The sequence below is a fragment of the Pyrgilauda ruficollis genome, unplaced genomic scaffold, assembly GCF_017590135.1.
Source record: "Pyrgilauda ruficollis isolate IOZ18807 unplaced genomic scaffold, ASM1759013v1 scaffold80, whole genome shotgun sequence".
NCBI classification, from domain to species: domain Eukaryota; kingdom Metazoa; phylum Chordata; class Aves; order Passeriformes; family Passeridae; genus Pyrgilauda; species Pyrgilauda ruficollis.
In genome coordinates, this window is record NW_024529933.1 from 834,916 (window position 1) to 849,169 (window position 14,254).

The following is a 14,254-nucleotide window of genomic DNA, read 5'->3' on the forward strand; positions in this document are numbered from 1 at the left end:
ATGTACCAAACAGATTTACATGAAAGATCGTCATCTCCTTTCTGAAACAGTTCTCATGCACTACAACATTCTTTCAACTGTTTCTTGGAATTAATGGTTCACATCACTAGCAGTAAGAACAAGAGCAAAAAACCTGAAGCAAAACTTTACTATTATCATGCTAGACACAAACAATGAGAATTTTTTTGGATACAACCTATAAAACCAAAAGCTGCTGAAATATTATTTCATATTCTAACTTTTCCAGAAGCCAAAGAACATTTCCATATAATACTCACAGGACTGGAAATACACAGGCATACATATATATAGGGCTTCAATGTATGGTTACAGATATAGTTATAATTTTGACTACTAAAACTCAGAAACATTCAAAATCACAGAAGGATGATCACGCATTCTCCCCAGATTACAGGGGGGAATTTATTTATTTAATTTTCAAATTCAGCAATACCTAGTGTAAAGACACATTCTTAGTTCTATTATTACATGTAATAATCAGAATTTCAGTGGGATATAAAAAATGTAAGCCTACTAGAGTTCACCTAACTAGCCATAACCCAAACAGCCAGTTTGAGCTAAATAGGTTGAAACAGCTTGCAGATAGAATTTTGCTATGTTTTAAGCTGAAATAGAAGGTCTTTCTTCCCAATGTGACACAGGATTTTGTATGTAGCTGGAAGCATTTAGACAGATTCTGTTTAGTAGCTTCCATTTACTTGGTGCCTTATCAGGTCAAAACATATTTGTGCACTGCATCATTGATGATGTCAGCACTGCTCTGGGAATAGTTAGTTCATTAGTTAATTGCTGCTGCAGAGCCAGCAGGGAGGCCCAGAATACATTTTATAGATACAGCAATACAAAAATAGTAGATTATTACAGCTCTGCAATGCAGTACTGATATAAACCCCTTACATTTATAGATTTTAGAGGGTGTATTCCAACAAAACGTGAAAGTTTTAAGGGTGATCAAGTACTCTAGCATCACTTATTTCAAATACAATTCTATCTAATTCACTTAAGCTACTGTGATTAAAAACTTCTTTTGCAACTCCTACCACATCCCACAGATGCAAAATATTCCAAGTTGGTAAGCTGAATTTCAAAGTATGAAGTTGATGTAACCCCACTCAGCATCTCACAAAACCCAGTACATACGAAATTGTGTGTTGTGAGTGGCACATTCTCCAAAACTTCCACATGCAACTCCTCTCCTGTGAGCCAGGAAATGTCTGTGTCCCAGCCAATCGGCTTCTTCTCTCTAAAGTGCAAATAAGCCTCTCATTAGCATCAGCACACAAGCCCTTACATGTCTCTTGCCAAAGTTGTGAGATCAGCTAAAAAGTTACACTGTGGGGGGTTGCTACCCAGTCTAATTGCAGGAAACTTTAGAACAAGACCTTAGGCTCAGTACATAGCACACAAAGCACACCTTCCCTGGACAAACTGCAGGAAGGAAATGCACTTTTTCTATCAGCTCCAGTAGTGGCCAATTCCTTGTTTCCTACATGGCAGATGGCTTTTTGATCAAATAAAGTGTTTGTGAAGATACCTGTTGTGTAAGAGTTCCACAGAGATAGCTAATTGTGCACACGAATATACAAATTTTTAGGGCTGAAAACTCTTTTTTTCTCATCCCAAGGAACTCTGTCTTTCATTAAGAATGCATTATAGCCAAATGAAATAAAACCAAGAAGTTAACACAGCTATTTAATACTTGTTTGGTTAGCATGAGTTTAATTAAATGAGTGGTTTGCCATAATTTCATATTACTGAATATTATGTCTGAGCCTTTTCCTAGGAGTAAGACATTCTTTTCAACATGTCTGCAATGTGCAAATTGTTTAGCGCAAAGTATCATAAAATTCTGAACTCTGTAAACAACCTCTGGATAGAACTGGCCATTCTGGGTAGCTCCAATAATTGATTCCAAGAGCAAAAAAGCATCCCACACAAACCATACCCATCTTGTATTCTGTAAACAGCACAGCATTCTGGAATAAGACCTCTCATCATCAGCGCTTTTTTTAGGCTGTCTCGCACTGTCACTCCACATCTTGCTGGAACCTAGAGGTCAAATACAAAAGAAATTAGTTAAAACAACTTCCAATTTATCCCCCAAAACGGATGCAAGCGTTTTGACCCTTAAGTGCTAAAACTCACTCTTCAGGATGCTTTACAGAATTGTAGGTCAGAGTTATCCAAAACCTTTTTTGTACTGAGAAAAATTTTGTTGCTGAATAGTATATGAGGAAAAACGCTCAGCTAGAAGAGTCAACAAGCTCTACACATCTATTAACATTTGGAACAGAATCTTCACTCAACTCCAAAAGTGAATTTCCAGCTTTCTCAACTGGAAGAAATTGGAAACACAGCACACAGATAGCTAGTAACTACATACAGCTTTAATTTCACAGGCTGGCCTGAACATAAGTGGGGAAACATGCCAAGTGAAATTAAGTGAAGGAACTAACTTGGACTGCACTCAAAAAAAACATTACTATAAAATGTAAATATTTTATTTTCTATTTCTAAAACAGAAGATAAGCATGCAAACAAGTGAAACAAAACAGTCATCTGACTCATGCAGACCATCACCTCTCACTTTAACCTGTATTTGTAACTCTACAGACATGTCTCATATGAAAATATATTGCTCTCTTCTGTTTCCTAGCTTGAAAAGTTTAGATAACTAACAGGATGGGAAGAATGGAGTAGCACATTAAAACTAGCCAAATCAAGAACTCCATACTATGTATTTCCCTCACTTCTAATTGCAGGCATATCTTATACGAGTAAGTAGATCATCTCTAGGTATACCTGTGATTTAACAGTGTATAGTGTCAAGCCATAAAAAAGAATACATGATCTGGTGATTAAGTGTAGTTAAGGTATTGAATATTATGTACTAACTATTTTTAGAACTCAGTAGTGAAAATATGTAAGGCTTCAGGCACTGTACACATTGGGATATCACCTATAATCATAGACAGTACCTTGAACACAAATCAGAAGAAAAACCTACAAAATTAACAAACCTGACAAGTCTGTCTGAACACCTGAAACTCAAATCTAGCTTGCAAGTGGCTTAAGCCAGAGCACTCAGTAGCCAAAAGCAGTCTTTTAATCAGCTTCAGCTGGCTTTGGATCTGAGCCTAGTTTTTGTTCCCTGCGTTTAAATTTCCATGGGTATTTAGGGGCTCTATGTCCTACTTAAGCATGATAGTGCAAAGTAGCAGTCTGTTTCAAGTAGCTTTGTGAACACTACTTGAGGTTACACTAAATACAGCATTTCTGGAACTCAAACATATGCACTTTCAGAAGCCACAAAGGAATATTTTGCTTCACTGTCTTCTTCCCATTAACACAAGAGGGCCTCTTAAAAGGATATTTGTGCATTTCATCTGGTCAACACAAGCATTTAAAAGAAGATTTGTATGAATTCCTTGAAAAGAACATCCTAGAGCACACTACTTTACAGTCTTGACATTCAGCCTTAGGTGACTTTGGTTTACACATTGTGCTCTTTTTTAATACATCTTTTTATTACTCTAAGTAACTCCTTAGAAAGGAACTCCTTTCTCCAAGGATGGAGGGTGTGACTCAAATTATTTTATACAAATGTTGAGTCTAAATTATGATTGTTGTATTGATACAGCAAAACATCTATTAAAGATTTGTCTTGACCTGCAAAGGTGATTAGAAATTATAAGTGAAGTTGTATTATAAATTCTGTATTATGTTACTTATAAATTACACAACATTGATTCTGCTTGTAGAACTCATGTGCCATTCTAATAATACATTCTGTGCTATGCTAATCATAATATCTTGTTAAGAAAATAACTCTTTAATGGTCCCTATGATTTAGTGCTATCATCATTCTGCCAAAGACCCCTAAAAGAACCTGTCTGTCCCCTCAATGTTCTTCTCCGTGCCTCCAACATATATATTTACAAATAGAGAGAGAGAGAAAGAGTAAAATAAATAGAGAGTAAAATATTTTTAAGAATCTGACTGAAGTCTCTGAGGATTTCATGTGTGCTTCAACCTCCCCCACACATTAGATCTGCTCATGAGCCATTTTCATGGAGGAAGCAAGTGTTCTTTGGCTCAAGGCTATTTTTCCTCCAAGTATAGCTCCTGCTGGATAGAGGTTGAGTCCCCAAAGACAATTCAGGACTACCTTCCCAGCAGCCTCAGTCACTTCACCACTGATATCCACAGTGGCAGAAGAAACTGAAATACTGCAAAGGTGGCAGGCAGCAGGTGGGGACAACAAGGGGAATGAAAAGAACAGGAAAGAGGTAGGGCATGAAGAAGAAATGGGAGAAGAGGGTCAGGACAAACTTCAAGAACTGAACATGCAGGGAAAGCATGTGTATACTGGGAGAGGGAGTTGTCATCAGCAGGTTGGTGGGAATCAAACAAGCAAGACAGAGGGAGGACAGACGAAAGAGCTGAGGCTGAGGGCAGGAAAAAATGACATGATGAACCACCTTGCAGGGAGAACTGCTTGCCAACACCTGGGGAAGTACTGCAAGTACATCCTAAACAGGAAACTTTCAAGCTGTGATTGGGAGAAAAGGTGGCTTGTTTTGGACAAGAACTGTCAAGGGAAGGAGATGCCTAAGAGCAGCAACAGAACCCAGCACAGAGTAGGAGGAGGTTCTAGCTTAGGCAGAAAACTCCAATGGAGTTAAGTACTAAAAGAAACCAGGTTAGTAAAATCTTGACATGTGTAAGGGAATGGAACAGGACAAGGTGGAAAAGTCAAGCAGTAGGAAGATTACTAACATTAAAGAAGAGATAAACAGCCTTGCAGTCATTGGAAAACATTTTCTTCCTCCAGCACTGATCCTCCATAAATGATGACAACATACTACAGTAACTCATGAAGCAAGGAAATGCTTGGAACCTGAAATCAGGAACCTCAAAGTTCCAATGCTATTAATTAATTAATTACACCAGTGTAATTTTTTTCCTTTTAATTTTTGTCAACAAAAAGGTTTATGAAGTTACAGGGTTTCTTTTAAGAGATCAATAAAGTTTGAAATACAAACTCAAAATTTGGGAAGTGTCAGAATGAAGGTTACCTACAGCAACAAAAGTGCAATAGGACTACAAAATATGTGCATTAAACATCCTGCTCACTAATCATTTGCTATTCCTCAGTATTATTATCCCAAGTCCCGTTCATTAAAATCCAAGTCATATTTATGCAACTTGCAATTAGAAACATGGGTAGAACATTTGTTCTCTACACTGCCATTTGCATCACGATCCAGCTAAAACCCAAAGAACTGCTTTTATTACATTCAAAAACCATCATGATGCTGAATCAGCATCACATTTAGAACATTCTCTTACAGAACTCCCGAGCAGAGAAACATAAGGCCAAATTAAAAGAACCTAGTGCTAGAATAAGTCCCTGTAGTATTGATTAATCATTTTCCCAGACTGGTACAGCATGGTCTATCACCATCTGTGCAGGTAGCCCTTCAGCCCTCTCCTTCAGTCCCTACTAGCACCTGCTGTAAAGCAGAAATCTTACTCTGCAAAGCATTCCAGCTGAAACTTCTTTTTGTCCCCAGCTTCTTTTCACCCCCAAATTATAGCAAAGTTAAAGAAAAATCTGGTTCCAACAAAGTGATTTGGAGACCAACTCAATCTTTAGAAAAACAAAACCCAAAACCAGTTCTTTTTTCCTGACTAACAGACTCCTGCTGATTCCAAAGCAGGAGTTTTGGAACAGCTTCTTTCTCAGCCCCAGGCAGAGGGAGGGTGTGTGGCCCCCCAGGCTGGGAGGGGAGCAGAGGGCAGGAGCCCCGCATGGTGCAGCCCCCAGGATCCTGCATGGTGCCTGCCAGGATCCGGCAGCTCCAGCACGGCAGGAAAGCACCAAGGAGGGTTTATCAATTCCATCAAGAGTTCTGCCAAAATTCCCACAGAGCATTTTAACTGAATCACATCAGCATTTTTTAACAAAATCAGTTCCCCAGGAGAAAATTTCTCATCTACTCCAAAATACACAGAACTCTTATGCCTGCAACCCAATACACTGAACAAAGTTGGCATTTTATTGAAACATAGCATGTTTAGTATTATTTAAAATCCACTTTGTTTGCACTGATCCATTAACTCTTGCTCCCTTTGTTTTACAACTAAGAGAATCCAAGTGTTTCACAATGGTTACCACCTAGAAACTCATGTTACTAAGCTAGGGGATTTACTTCTAAATTGTGATTGTTAAGGGCTTTCTTTTCAGGTTACTTATATACATAAGATTTGTAGATCAGAAAAGGCTTAGGTTTTTATAGCAATTAGTAAGTTGATTCAGCAAGCAACTCGCAAAAGTGAAGAGTATGAAAGTGTGGGCTAATTAACACTAAGAAACAGTACAGAAGCTGCTAACACAGACTGCAAGGTGTGTTCATTGTGTAGATTAATAATAAACCAGAGAAGATAATTTACTTGAGCATCCTAAAGTGGGTAAGTAGCAATTCAGGGCAACACCAAAACCACATACTTAAGTTTGCAAATGTTAAGCCCCAAGGAAAAAAATTGAAAATTATTCCAGATTACAGAAATTCTCAGCAGTGTTATTACCTAAACAGATTAAACAGAACTATAGCCCTTAATGTCCTAATTTCTTTTACTCACCTTAACTATTTCTAGGGACAGTAAGTATTTGCAACAACATTATTGATATATATTTAGTACTGCAGCCACAAGTATTTAAGCAATGCATAATAAATCATTTATTTCTGTAAATCAGGTCATTCTGAATTCAGTAAGAAATTCAGGGCTACGTCCCTAAATAACTCTTACATCACTCTTCTAGCATCAGACTAGAAACTGGCATAGTCTCAGGAAGCTAAAAATGCTTCCTTACACCACTGTAGTTTCCAATGTTTTAGAGCAATAAATAGACAGAGAATCACTCCAAAAAAAGCAATGCAAAGGTATTCTCTGGAAGTAGAAAGGCTAGTCAGCCCTGAATATCTGGCATTATACTTCTCAAAACTAGTTAGCTGGCTTCATTTTTCCCCCAGCCTAACACTGTCATTCAGCTCACTTTGGCAAAGTGTAACATATGTACAGTATGTAAGGCATGTGTAACATAGCTTAGAGCTTCACAGCAATTCCAAACAATCAAGCAGACTACTGGGTACAATAGTGGAAATATGCCAAGTAGAATGGATTTGAAATATCACTTCAAAGTATTTATTTGCTTACCACAACACATATCTGAAAGATCATACTTTTTTTCCTCCCCACACCTGATATCCAGGATGAAAAAAATTTCAGCCACATGTTCACAGAATTCCATGTCTTGGGAGAAAATCAGGCTAAACTATACTTGTTCCAAATAATTAGTTTGGCCTTCTAACATGGAAGGTTTTCTGGTAAAATCCAAACATGAGATCCACATTTAATTTCTCATCTTACTTATGGAGGACAAATATTTCACCAAATCAGTCAGCTACTTTTCACAGCACTAACAGATAAAATTACCCTCATTTGTGGCAAAAAGGACATAAGATGGCACTGAACATCACATCCTCTAGAAAAGAACACAGCTTTCAGAAACAGCTGTTCTGGATATCAGGACATGAAGCTCTGTCGAGCTTCCAGGAGAAAGCAGCAAGAAAATACATTCTTAATGAAGCATATTAGTGAGACAAATGAGAGGCAGTTTCATTGCATTAAATCTTGTTTCCAAGGGAAATTGAACAGAATTTACCCATTTTACAAAGCTGTTACACCATTCAATCAAATGCATTCCATTTAACTTGCAAAGACATGGGTTACTAGCATCCACTGGCACCTCCAATGCAATTAAATGTAGAACACTACGGATTGATTTATGTCAGTGCAGAAGTATTTTCTCAAGAATACAACATCACTCAACCACACTGGATGAAACCTAGTGTGCCTAATGAATGGCCTCCACAGATAATTTTTAAAACTTTTGAGAGACAGCTGCAAACTGTGTTCAGAAGAGGTTATTTTAAAGGGGACAGTAGAGAGCAGATCATCCTCAAATTTTTGTTAGGGTGAATACCAGTGGCAGAAACAGTGAAGGCTGACAATGACCTACTAGTAAAATAAAGTTTGGAAAATATGGCTTTAGACTTCAGACTTGCGAGAAATGCTCATCTAGAAAAATATCTGTAGCCACTATATGGGCATGAAACCCCAGGACCTTGTGGTTTCTGTTCAAGAGACAAAAAAGTCAGCTGGCTGTTCTCCAAACCAAAACCCACATGCATTAGAAATTTAAGGTACAAAACAGTTTAAACAAATCTTTGTAATAGAGTTTACTTTTGTAGAGTCCTGTCTCAGCTGATCACACTCCAAGTGCTTTAAAAGCAGCGTGGGGGCAAGAAACTACAGCAGAAGGGCTAAAATTCACATCCTTCTCTAAGCTGTTGCAACTGATCCTAAAACCAAATGGGTACTTCCATCTTCAGATAGTATACACATTCTCTAGAAATATTACAACTCCTATTGGCTAGTTTGCTTAAACAACACAAGCACAAATTTAAGTATGACTTACTAGACATGGAATTAAAACATTTATTATGAACCATTTTCAGATTTGTGACTTGCATTCCATTTCACTGAGTGCCTGCCTAGCACATTATGAGGTAAAGAAAGCATGCTCCAAACAGTATTTTTTTCCTAGCATTCATTACTTTCTACAGCCATACTTTCCATCTCATAAGGAATCACTAAACACTCCTTACTTGATTAAAAACCAACAATCAATGTTGCACATGGCATTCCAGATGACAAGTCATCAGTTTTCTAATGGCAAGTTTTCAATATTGTTTCACTTTGCAATCTAAGACAGTGTCAATAAAACTGTAATAGATTAAATTATTCTCTTTTCAACACATATGCCTTTGAATTTATGTAGCATTTGAGGGTAGCTTGTGTTGAATTATCCCCGTCAGGCAGCTAAGCACCACCCAGCTGGTTGCTCACTCCCTCTTCAGTGGGAGGGCAGAAGAGAATTGAAGGACAAAAGAAAGAAACTCTCAAGGAAAGAGAAAAGACAGTTTAATAAGTGATGGAATAAATTTTTCTAGTGATACAGAAATATCAAGTGACGTTTACTTGAAAGTAAACTACCATTTACTTCATATCACCAGACTGTTAGTAACATGCATAAAATTCCAAAGTATTCAGATATATTCAGCAACCAACCACTGGCACAGGCTAAAAATAAACTCAATTTCTCCTGCATGTTTGATACAACACAGGAGGTTTTAATTGTATTTTTGATTAGTAAAACCTAATCATGTCAGACCAGGTGTGCAATTAAAAGCAAGAAACTGGTTTATTCAGCTGCCTGAACACCCCTTCTCTGATTTTTCCTTATACTTGACAGGTGAAACTGGTAGGGCAGCTCAAATGCCTACAGAAATCCAGTGCTTACTACTCAGAAAGCTTGAGGCACAAACTCACAGCATAAACTACAGAAAGCAAGATGCAAATCCGAACTCAAAAAAAATGAATCAAGTACCAGATTTAAAAACAGAGTATTTGAAGGATCCCAGTTGTGCATGCATGATGAATTAATTTATGCTAAGAATTTACATAGAATAAAAATAGCTTATTCTTCTAGTCTTCATGACTGCAGAGAGCATCACATGATTGCTTGCCTAATTAAAAGGCAGATGTACTAATAAATTAAGTTGTGACAAGAGTGAGACACTTAAGAACTGTCCCCATGCACAGCATTCTCAGCACTGTTTAGTTCCTGTAACGCTTAAACATACAAATTGTCACTTTTAAAAACTCAGTCTCACATTCATATTTTGAGAACTTCCATGAACTTTCCAATATATGTCTAACTATGAGAAGCATATGAAGCATACCAATACAAAACCAAGTGAAAAAGCTTTAAGCTTTACTGGCCCAGATTTATGCTGAGTTTTTACACAAAGCACCTCTAATTACTCTTAACCTTCAAAATAAAGCAAAACAAAGAACAACCAAAACCCACACAATATTCTATAGTTTAACATAGAAAAAAGGGCAACTTTTTTTGTTACCTGACGTATTACTTTTGGTTTAGAAGCTACCATGGAAATTTTTTGACCTTGTGGTGGGTGATAACACACAATGTTTTGATCCTATCTGCAGACAACTGAAGTATTTGGAGGCCACCAAGCTTTCCCAAAACATATACAACATCTGGTGTTTTTTGTTCCTCCTTGCTTCACTGTCCCCACTCAGACCACTATAGACAGATATAGAATTGAAACTGACCAAATCCACACCTTGCTTATGCTGACAGAGATGGCACTGGAGCTGGGAGAGTATCCTTTATAAATGCAACTGGGGAGAGCAGTGGAGATTCCTTACCACCCTCACTCCACTAAGAAAGCCAGAAGACATGAAGGGAACATTTCCTTTGGAACCTGGTAACTTGCAGAAGGCAGCAACAGACCACAGAGATGAAGAACAAGACCAATCACCACCTGATGCCTTTCAAATGCCCATCACTTCTTACACTTAAACACTGTTTTCCTCTAACTCTCCATGCTCCATATTATCATTTAGGAGAGCTGATTAATTTTCAGACTGTTTTTTCCCCCCCACTCTAAGTACTTGACCAGAAAGCATTTCCTGGGTAATCAAAATCATTCAGGGCTCCTATTCCTCAAGTTGTATGATCTTGTTCATAAAGTACTTGAGCTAGAAGCCCTCTTAGTGCAGTCTCTTCTTTCCTAGAATTCTCTCATTCTTTTCACTAGGACTTCACTACAACATCAAAAACATCCTAATATTGTTCCTCTGCAGAGTCATAACCAGTTTTAGCTACTTGTTTTTATACCAGGTCTCGTGTTAAATGCCTTTTCTCAGAAGCCCTTATTTCACTTAGAATAAAGTAGCATGAAAGACCAACACAGAACACGATTACTCATGCTCCACATAACCACACTCAAGGAATTCTAACCACAAAACAAAAATTTCCAGTATTCAGAGCATACATTTAATGGAGGCTGAACAGAGGGCTTCCAAACAGAAAACACTTAAACTCATAAAATTCCTGAGTAACAAATTGCTCAAATTTGGAACACGACCCACGGAAAATATCATACATACCTGACCTATTCTTGTGCTCTTTCATTGTGACAGAGAGATACTCCAGATATGTCCACAAAACGTTTACTCCATTACATGTTTCAGAAAGTTTTCCTCCAAGAGAGAAAACCAGCCTCACCTGACTGACCATGGGAGAACTGTCTAAAAATTCTTCCTACTGCCTTAAGGTCTACAGTGAGCAAGCAATCTAATTGGAGAAATCTCTAAATAATTTTAAGTATTTTGTCAGCTTTCACAGAGCAAAAATCAGAACTGTTCTTGCAATTGGAAATGGAGGGTTTTTCCTCATCCCAAACCTACCAGTTAAAATTGATGTGCAAAAGATACTTTACCCACGTCCTCAAAAATCATTCCCCCACCCCTCAAAGAAAAAAATTAGGGGAAAAAATAAAAATCACACAACTCGAAACAATCACAGAAAAGCTTAAATCTTGACCTACATGCCAATACAATATTCCTGTATTTTTATGCTAATTGCCCAAACTCCTTCAGTTCATTTTAAACTTTTTCAGTGTCTTCTTCCTCTTACATAAACCTGAAGTTATCCTATTTGTCCCATACCTCTGCATCAGTTGACAATCACCATTCTCCTTGAATTACTGTCCCGTCTCAACAACCAGGTATGTGTCTACTTCTGTTTATCTGCATGAGCACTGTCTTATGTCCCTTTTTTTTCCCTCTGCATGCACATTCAATCATACAACTTGGAAAAAAAAAAATCCTAATCCACACCACAACTAAGAATGCCCAAGGCTGTGTTCCCTGTCAGCTCCATGCATTCTTTCAGAAATCTCACCAGTAAATATCAATTACTTCCATTCGAGACTACCTCCCTTCCACCAAAACCAAATCTTAGCATATAACATAATTTCTCAGATTTCTGGCAACCAGCAGGAGATCAGAGTTTTTATACTTCCCTTCCACCTCCAAAAGCTCTCCCTTAATTAGCAGATTTGTTACTAGGCACACCACAGACATTCAGATTCCTAACCCAAACAAGCTTGAAAATAGTATTTCCCAAAATTGTGCCACTGCTTGGATAAGCCTCATCAACTTGTTCTACAAAACAGCTTTTCATCTCAGGTAGACTTGCACCATCTTCTATTTTTATGATTTCAGCATCCTTCTCTCTGGCCTAGAACAAAATGAACAAACCCACCTGCAGACTTATCTGAGCGACATTTATGTGGAATGCTTCTCCAAAGGATGTGTGAATTGCCAGCTGAACAAAGCCAGTAAGGAAAGAAGTACAGTTTCCCTCTCTGCATTATAGAGGATAAAATTACCCCAGTACAGAGAAGAAAAAACAAATCTGTTGTTTCTTCTAGGAAGTTGTTCACAGAACAAAACTTCTCTTCATCCCTTTCCAGGACCAGGACAAGGAAAACAATCTTTTATTTCTGACACTACTTATTCACTGATTCCCCTCCAGCTAACCGAGCCAACTATTTGGTTTTGCTTTAAAAAAAAAAAGTTACTTTTGAACCCTGTCCTGTAGCCAGATGAATCAAAATGCTGACTTCAAATGATCAGCAGCAGTAGGCTCTGTCTGACACAGACCCGTCAGGCTTTCAAACAAGCACCTTCACACCTTAGGGAAAGGGTTTGTCCAACCTCTGCCTTATCATGACACACACAAAGAAACTTCCCCTTAGCACCACAATTACTTACACTGAACACCATGGTCTCATTTCTTTGCACTCCACCAGTTTCCTTAAATTATATTTTGAACTGGAGTCAGCTCCAACAGATGTATTTGCTTGATCCTACACAAACAATAACACGTAGAGAACTCTCAACTAACAAGGCAGTTGCTAGTCAAAAATTTAAGATATGCAAGCAACTCCCCCAATTCCCTGCATTTTTAGCAGCTCTAAACAAATAGCAGAAGGCTGTTGTAGTACTTGGGGCTGCTTCAGAGTGATCAAAGAAAAATAACGAGGTTGGCTCTCCATTACCAACTCAATTCCATTCACTTTAAGTCAGTTTAAGAAATGTCATGGCATTCCCAGACCAAAAATAGACTCCTTAAGATCTGACAACATTTCTCCCCTCCTGAAGTGAATTAGAAATAGAGACTGAAATTATTGTTACGATATTAACAAGATTTTCTTTCAGAAGTAGATATTAATTGAAAGCAATTTAGGTTGAGGTGGGGAGGAGACTGGTGTGACGCTGCAACTTTAACACTATCTCTCCCAGCCACCTGCTTGATTGTAGAACACATCAGCCTTGCTTTAACAGCCATATGAAATGGGAACTAGGGCAAGGCAAAGGCTCCAATGGCAGGTACCACATATTTTCACAAGGAAGCTCCTTCCTGCTTCAACCCATCACAAGCCACCCTGTATACCTTAGCATCCTGAACTAACAACCTAGCTACATAAGCAAATGGCTCAGTTAATGGGCACAAGTGAGACACAACCAGTCTGCTTTAAAAGCCAAAGGTTATAAAGGAAGACAAACATGTGCAACACTTCTCAATCCACTGAGAGAATAAAGGAAGCAGTCTCAGTGTTCACTGAAAAATGCTGGATGCTTTTTTAGGTTAGTGACCGATCATCTGACTGCTGGCTATTAAAACTGCACTGTGGATCACAGAATCTTATATTGTGGCATCCAAAACTGCACACAGTTCTCAAGGTGAGGCCACACTTGAGTAGAGGAGGAGAATCACCGCTTCCAACTAATTAGTGATGCTGTGCTTGATGCACCCCAGGATTCAGTAAGCTGCTGCAGTTCCTTCTGGATTGTGATTGCTCCTGGCATTTCCTTAGTTTCCAACAGATATATGTAGGACCAATAAATACTGAAAACAAAGGAATTACATTAAGAGTCGCCATACAAGAATTTCCTAACTTTCTCAATAAAATGTTCACTGGTTCAAGTTTCAGAGAAATGAACTTCAGCTAACAAGGCCAATAACCCCTACACTCAAGAGCTCCTATAAGCACCATTTCTCAACTCTAAACCAGAGATACTTTACTAGTATACAAAAAGAAAATAAGAAAACTAAGTTCAACTTAGTAACACAACTTGATCCAAGCGGTGTGTAAAACTGAAATAAAAAGAACCAAAGCAAGCTGGAAATTAGCTGCAGAGCTGGACCTGTAAGGCAAATAGTGTT

The 14,254-nt window shown here is 38.1% G+C and overlaps 1 protein-coding gene across 4 annotated transcripts in view; it reads right to left on the reverse strand.

Moving 5' to 3' along the window:
- BRAF (B-Raf proto-oncogene, serine/threonine kinase) overlaps nucleotides 1-14,254 on the reverse strand; it is a 79,727-nt gene that overhangs the window by 36,328 nt on the left and 29,145 nt on the right. For all 4 annotated transcript variants that reach the window (XM_041487455.1, XM_041487457.1, XM_041487456.1 and 1 more), the window contains 2 exons: nucleotides 1,967-2,070; nucleotides 1,162-1,264 (listed from right to left, as the gene is read on the reverse strand). In XM_041487455.1, coding sequence (XP_041343389.1) covers nucleotides 1,162-1,264; nucleotides 1,967-2,070 — 207 coding nt within the window. The remainder of the gene's footprint in view (nucleotides 1-1,161; nucleotides 1,265-1,966; nucleotides 2,071-14,254) is intronic.